Source organism: Cetorhinus maximus, unplaced genomic scaffold (assembly GCF_964194155.1).
Source record: "Cetorhinus maximus unplaced genomic scaffold, sCetMax3.hap1.1 HAP1_SCAFFOLD_2448, whole genome shotgun sequence".
Lineage (NCBI taxonomy): Eukaryota > Metazoa > Chordata > Chondrichthyes > Lamniformes > Cetorhinidae > Cetorhinus > Cetorhinus maximus.
In genome coordinates this window covers 32281-40336 of record NW_027598386.1, presented here as the reverse complement: position 1 = coordinate 40336, position 8056 = coordinate 32281, and the positions used below count along the sequence as shown (strand labels likewise).

Genomic DNA, 8056 nt, shown 5'->3' with positions numbered 1-8056 from the left:
CTTCCTTTGTGTTAGGTATGACTCCAACCAGCAGAGAGTTTCCCCCCTGATTCCCATTGACTCCAGTTTTTCTAGGGCTCCTTGATGCCACACTTGGTCAAATGCTGCCTTGATGTCAAGGGCAGTAACTCTCACCTCACCTCGGGAGTTCAGCTCTTTTGTCCATGTTTGAACCAAGGCTGTAATGAGGTCAGGAGCTGAGTGGCCCTGGCGGAACCCAAACTGGGCATCAGTGAGCAGGTTATTGCTAAGCAAGTGCCGCTTGATAGCACTGTTGATGACCCCTCCCATTACTTTACTGATGATGGAGGGAAGACTGATGGGGTGGTAATTGGCCAGGTAGGATTTGTCCTGCTTTTTGTGTACAGGACATATCTGGGCAATTTTCCACATAGCCGGGTAGATGCCAGTGTTGTAGCTGTACTGGAACAGCTTGGCTAGGGGCGCAGCAAGTTCTGGAGCACAAGTCTTCAGTACTATTGCCGGAATATTGTCAGGGCCCATAGCCTTTGCAGTATCCAGTGCCTTCAGCCATTTCTTGATATTACGTGGAGTGAATCAAATTGGCTGAAGACTGACATCTGTGATGCTGGGGACCTCCAGAGGAGGCTGAGATGGATCATCTGCCTGACACTTCTATCTGAAGATTGTAGCAAATGCTTCATCCCTGTCTTTTGCACTGATGTGCTGGGCTCCTCCATCATTGAGGATGGGGATATTTGTGGAATCTCCTCCTCTAGTGAGTTGTTTAATTGTCCACCACCATTCATGACTGGATGTAGCAGGACTGCAGAGCTTAGATCTGATCCGTTGGTTGTGGGATCACTTAGCTCTGTCTATCACTTGCTGTTTATGCTGTTTGACATGCAAGTAGTCCTGAGTTATAGCTTCACCAGGTTGAAACCTCATTTTTAGGTGTGCCTGGTGCTGCTTATGGTATGTCCTACTGCACTCTTCATTGAACCAGGGTTGATCCCCTGGCTTGATGGTAATGGTAGAGTGGGGTATATGCCGGGCCATGAGGTTACAGATTGTGTTCGAGTACAATTCTGCTGCTGCTGATGGCCCACAGAGCCTCATGGATGCCCAGTCTTGAGTTGCTAGATCTGTTCGAAATCGATCCCATTTAGCACGGTGGTAGTGCCACACAACACGATGGAGGGTATCCTCAATGTGAAGACAGGACTTCATCTCCACAATGACTGTGCGGTGGTCACTCCTACCGATACTGTCATGGACAGATGCATCTGCGGCAGGCAGGTTGGTGAGGATGAGGTCAAGTATGTTTTTCCCTCTTGTTGGTTCTCTCACCACCTGCCGCAGACCCAGTCTAGCAGCTATGTCCTTTAGGACTCGGCCAGTTCGGTCAGTAGTGGTGCTACCGAGCCACTCTCGGTGATGGACATTGAAGTCCCCCACCCAGAGTACATTCTGCGTCCTTGCCACCCTCAGAGGGTGGTGAGTCTTTGGAACTCTCTTCCTCAAAAGGCAGTGGAAGCAGAGCCTTTGAATATTTTTAAGGCAGAGGTAGATAGGTACTTGATAAGCGAGGGGGTGAAAGGTTATCGGGGGTCGGTGGAAGGTTACAGCCAGATCAGCCAAGATCTTATTGAATGGCGGAACAGGCTCGAGGGGCTGAGTGGCCTAACTCCTGCTCCTAATTCATATGAGACCTGGCTCCAAAGGAAGCTGATCTGTTTGAGGGGAGGCGAAGGTCGATCCCAAGCCAATCGTCAAATCAAATCTCACCATCAAGAAAGAAGTGATAGTTTGCATTGATATAACGCCTATCATGTCCTCAGTCCATCCCAGCTGCCAATGGAGAGCTTTTGAAGGGCAGTCACTCTTATTTTGGAGGGAAGCGCAGCCGCCAACGAGAGCACAGCAGGATCCCACACGCAAGAGGGCAGGCAGGGCCTCAGTTCAACTGAAAGGTAGCACCTCTGAAAGTGCAGCAGTCCCTCAGTGCTGCACCAAAAGTGTTCGCTTTGTATTTGTAAGAAATATGTTCATTCTCAGGACCTGGACATGGCTGGAACTTATACTCCTCGCCGATTTGCCCTTGAAGCCAGATTCTCGCCGACTCGCTGGTCAGGTCATTTCAGAGCGCAGTTAATAGTCAACCATGTTGGGGAGGTGGTGGCACAGTGATATTGTTGCTGGACTAGTAATCCTGTGACCCAGGGTCATGCGCTGGAGACCTGGGTTCAAATCCCACTCAGGGCAGATAGTGGAACTTGAATTCATTAAAAATCTGGATTTAAAAGTCTAATAATGACCACAAAACGATTGTTGTTAAAAACCCATCTGGTTCACTAATGCTCTTTAGGGAAGGAAACCTGCATTACCTGGTCTGGCCTACATGTGACTCCAGACCACACAGCAATGTGGTTGATTCTAAACAAGGGCAATTAGGAAGGGACAATAAATGCTGGCCTAGCCAGCTATGCCCACATCCCATGTACAAATAAAGAAAACATTTCCTAAAGGACATTAGTGAGCCAGATGTGATGTGTTTTTACAACCATCAATGATAGTTTCGTGGTCACCATCACTGGGACTAGCTTTTTAAACCAGGTTTATTGAATTAACTGTATTTAAATCTCGCCAGCTGCTGTGGTGAGATTTGAACCCTTGTTTGCATTACTGTAGGTTTCTGGATTAACCAGTTCAGTAACAAGACCGTTATGCCACCAAACTGTTCTATGCCAAGTTGACACTCATAACACACTGTAGTAATTATGGTTTTATTTAGTGTGTAATGTACCTTTGAGAATAATATTTGTTCGGAAAGATCACATGATCTGTAGTAACCAATAGGAGAGTAGCACGGGCTACCTCAGCAGGCAGTGCAGAGATAGAGTTGGAGTTGAAAGCACACGTGTGTAGTTGCTGCCGAGTATATTGTAAACAAACTTAATGTTTACACCCAAGAAGTGTCTGCAGATCAACTCTATTGCTAATAGTACAACTCGACCACCCTGTGACAAACTGGCGACGAGGATGAAACAGGATTGAACTGAAGAAGTCAAGTTTAAAATATTGATCTGTACCTCGCCCAGTGATTGTAAGTAGCAAGCTCCATTAGAATTGAAGAAGATATCCCCTCTCAAAATGCCACAATTGGGGAGAATTTATCCTTTTAAACAGCCACAGATGATTGGTCTTCAATGCATAGAATGCCTCATGTTCTTTTTTCAAGCGAATGAGATTATGGGGAAGAGCAGTGAGGTACTTGTGGGAGCAAAACCTATGGTTTAATTCAAAGTTTGACGGCGCCCAGCGCTCACATTCGAAGAGTTTCGATGAATTGGTGGGACCTTGCGAAGGGACACTTTCAACCCAAGCCCTCAGTCACGATGCAACGGTTCAGGTTTAATTCACAAAATAGAGCCCCAGGACAGACAATTGCATGCTATGTGGCAAATCTGAAGCAGCTAATGGGAAAATTGTGAGCTCAGTACGACTCTGAACGACATGCTCAGGGATCGTTTAAGGTGTGGGCGTGAAAGAGGGCACTATTCAGAAAAGATTATTGTCCGAAGTGAATCTGGATTTCACGGAGGTGCTAGAGACAGCGCTGGCCATGGGAAGAGCAGTGAGAGATTCAAAAGCAATACAGGGCGCGCAAAATGGCACCGTCCTCCACATCGGGCGGGGAACCTCAGCCAAAAAGAGCACAAAAAAGTGAGACTCTGCTGAGAAGCGGGAAACAGGCCCCGTTAGCCGAAGAATAAAGAAAAATAACTTAGCAGCGAAACCGAAGAATAATTTTAATGGAAGTGGAAACAATCAGTCTTTTAGCAATTGGCAGTTTAAAAAAATCAAATGCTACGATTGTCACAGCAATGGACATAGGATGGGGCAGTGCAACGAAAGATTCAAGCAGGCTTGTCAACAAAAGAAGAAGCCCAATGGAATCTACAATGTAGAAGAGCCTGAAATTTGATGCATTATGGTTTTTTTCTCCATTGGAAAAGTACTGTAATGCATGCGAACAATTAGGCCATACTGGTCAACGTAAGGGTCAACTTACCTTTGAAGGACAGATCCCTAAGATGAATCACTGCATTAAAGTCTCATCTACGTTACATTACACAGGTGAAGACATTCAAGTAAAAGGCGTAAGCGGAGTAACTGTCCATTATGGAAGCCAATTGGCAAAGCTGCCAGTGTTGGTATTGAGAGGCAGAGGACCAAATCTTCTAGGGTGAAATTGGCTAAGGGGAATAAACCTTGATTGGCCACTGGGATTCCAAAAGGAAGCAGGAAGTGTTTCTGTTTTGGAGAAAGGAGTGTGTAAGGACTCAACAACCTGAAGAAATGCAGGCTATCTTAAACCAAAACCTGGTGGAACAGCAGAAGGAACTCAAAGAGACCCTGCTGGATGACAGAGTTCAAGACGAGGTGAGCTACCTCCGAAGGGGAAAAGGAAACCTGTTGACCTTCACGCACGACAAGATTCCCTCAGGTCAAAGTTTGTACCTCTGGATAAGTGTGAAGAGAAACAGAAAGAATTCAGCACCTCTCTGAACAAACTGAAGGACGAGTTGGCAGAGGAGACACAACCAGGCTCAATTTCCCAGGAGGCAGCAAACAAGAACAAAAAAGAGCTGAAGAATCAACTAAATGAAGTCAAAGAGACTTTGGAAGCAAAAGTTGCAGAATTTTCCCAGAAGCGGACAGATAATGAAATTTTGGGAGGCTCAGACCAGTTGAGCCGGCATCTGGGAGAAGTCTGGCCAATAGTGAAGTCAGAACGAAAGCCGAGATTAAAGTCAGCGCTAGAAAGAAGAGGGCATGTAGAATGAAGATACAGAAATACTAATAGGGCTTTAATTCTGGCAGCATATGAATACACTTTTGTACACAGGCCTGACAAGCAAATCGCAAACGCCGATGCTCTTAGTCATAAGGCCATAAGCCGTAGGAGCAGAAGTAGGCCATTCGGCCCATCGAGTCTGCTCCGCCATTCAATGAGATCATGGCTGATCTGATAATCCTCAACTCCACTTTCCTGCCTTTTCCTCATAGCCCTTGATTCCCTTACTGATTAAAAATCTGCTTATTTCAGCCTTGAATATACTTAACAACCCAGCCTCTACAGCCCTCTGCGGTAAAGAATTCCACAGATTCACTATCCTGAAATTCCTCCTCATCTCTGTCTTAAATGGGCACCCCCTTACTCTGAGATTATGCCCTCTGATCCTAGACTCTCCCACAAGGGGAAACAACCTCTCAGCATCTGCCCTGTCAAGCCCCCTACGAATCTTATATGTTTCAATAAGGTTGCCTCTCATTTGTTTGCCTTTACAAGAAAATGATGAGCACGTCCCAGTTCCACAGGAACTTGTTTTACTGTTAAATTTCTTAGATTCCTCAGCGGTATGTGCTCAACAGAGACTGGACAAGTCAGGACCCAGTCCTGCCTCAGGTAGGAGAACAAGTGCTACATGGTTGGTCACAGGAGCCGGTATCTGATGAAATGAAACTGTATTTCAACAGGAGACTTGAAATAACCAGCCAGGATGGCAGCTTATTGTGGGGGCATGAGTGATAGTTCCTCCAAAGGGAAGGGAGCCACTTTTAATTGAACTACACAGAGCCCATCCAGGAATTTCCCGAATGAAGACCATAGCACACAGCTATCTATGGTGACCTGGGATGGATGGCGAAATAGAGAGTTTAGTAAAGCACTGGGTACAATGTCAGCAACTGCAAAAGTTGCCAGTGACCAGTTCCATTACACCCACAGGTGTGGTCAGGTAGACCCTGGGTGCGGTTACACATTGACTACACTGGACCTTTCCTGGGAACAATGTTTCTGCTCATTGTCAATGTCCATTCAAAATGTTTGGATGTATATGCGGTGAAGTCACCAACGTCGACTGCTACAATTGAGAAACTACATCAGAATTTTGCCATTCACGGATTACCAGAAGTAGTTGTTTCTGATAACAGCACGGCATTTACAAGTGCTGAGTTTCAACGGTTTATCAGCCTCAACGGTATCACTCACGTCAAGCGGACTGGCCGAAAGGGCAGTTCAAACGCTCAAGACAGGCATGAAAAAGCTAACTGGTGATTCCTTGGCAATCAAGCTAACACGCTTTCTGTCTCATTACAGGACCACCCCTCACACAACAACAAGTGTCACACCTGCAGAGTTATCATTGAAACGCCGTCTCAGGACAAGACTGAGCTTAAAAATGCCGAATTTAGAGGGGAAGGTGGAAAGGAGTCAGGGAAGCCAGAAAACTAGACACGACCGGCATAGCCGCGAGAGGAAATTTACCGTTGGAGAGCCGATATATGTGAAGGACTTCGGGGAAGGACCACAGTGGTTACCGGTGACTGGACGTCTACCTTACCACGTGGAGGTGGAAGGCGGGATCATCCATAAACATGTGGACCCAAGAGAGAGACAAATCACCAAGATTCGGTTCCACCAGTGACCATGACCGGGTCTGCGTTTCCTGTTGACGATACTCAACCCAGTACAGACATGTCTGATGTTCCTGTAAGAGTTGAGGTTACAGAACTGCAAGTGCCCATCAAAGCACCTGATGTTCAGGCAACTCCGGAAAAGCAGGTTCCTGACAAAGAACCTGAGGTTGTGGAGCTGAGACGTTCCACATGTACCAGGAAACCACCTGAAAGACTGAACTTGTAAATTCCTTACCCAGTGTAAATATTATGTCGTCTTGAAAAATATGTACTTGTAAGTGTAATATATACAGCTGAGTTAAAGGGGGAGGAATGTAGTAATTATGGTTTTATTTATATGTAATGTACCTTTAAGAATAATACGTATTGGGGTGATCACATGATTTGTAGTAACCAATAGAAGAGTAGCACAGGTTACCTCAGCAGTCAGTGTGGAGATAGAGTTGGAGTTGAAAGCACACGTGTAGTTGCTGCTGAGTATATTATAATTAAACCTAATGTTTCCACCCAGGAAGTGTCTGTAGAACAACCCCATCGCTAACAGTACAACTCAGCTACCCTACAAGACTTTGTCTCCGGGTGTGATGTCCGGTAGAGGCAAAGGCGCTAAAGGTGTCGGTAAAGGGGGTGCTAAACGGCACCGGAGAGTCCTCCAAGATGATATCCAGGGAATCACTAAACCCGCCATTCACCGCCTCGGTGATCGTGGAGACTTTAAACGCACCTCCGGCCTCATTCACGAGGAAACTCGTGGGGTTCTCAAGGTCTTCTTGGAAAATATTATCCAGGACTCGGTCACCTACACGGAACACGCTAAACGCAAGGCTGTTACCACCATGGACGTGGTCTATGCCCTGAAACGCCAAGGGCGAACTCTGTGTGGGTTAGGTGGTTGAGAACTGTCCACAAAAACATTTGAGCCACTCTACAACACACACTGTTGGTGATTCACTGCAACTACTACCGCAGTCCTCAAAGTTCATTCATGGGATGTGGGCATCGCTGGCTAGGCCAGCATTTGTTGCCCCTCCCTAATTGCCCCTTGAGAACTGAATGGCTTGCTAGGCCAGTTAAGAGTCAACCACATTACTGTTGCCTTAACGGAGGTGTAACTGGGAATCAGATTAATCAGGGGGAACTAGGAATTATCATAGTAGTAACGTGTATGTATGTACTTAAAATTATTTTTTTTATTAATAACAGTTTAATTTAGTTTTGTAAAATAGGCATCTAAGACTCAGTGGGCGTATTACACTGAATTCAAAGCATGCCTCTCGAAATAAAAATGCAAATTGCAAAACAGTTGTGGCTGTTGTTTCGAGTTTCCCCCCTGGGATTTGAGCAGCTCAGCATTTACCATCCGCTGTGCCATAACAGCTGGAGATGGTGGCACGTGATGACCATTAAGTTAGGTGATTCCAGTAGATCTTTGGAGCTGTCCTTGTCAGTTTTGCAGTCCTTTGGAGACACTTGTTGGTCTCTCCCTATCTCTGTAACTTCCTCCAGCCCCTACACCCCTCCCTATCTCTGTAACCTCCTCCAGCCCATACATCCCTCCCTATCTCTGTAACCTCCTCCAGCCCCTACACCCCTCCTTATCTCTGTAACC

The 8056-nt window shown here is 46.2% G+C and overlaps 1 protein-coding gene across 1 annotated transcript; it reads left to right on the top strand.

Moving 5' to 3' along the window:
- Nucleotides 1–7031: 7031 nt before the first annotated feature.
- On the top strand, nt 7032–7343 carry LOC144677348 (histone H4-like). Its single transcript, XM_078537485.1, has one exon. It carries the CDS (start codon nt 7032–7034, stop codon nt 7341–7343), a length of 312 nt encoding a protein of 103 aa, XP_078393611.1.
- The last annotated feature ends 713 nt before the right edge of the window (nt 7344–8056 follow it).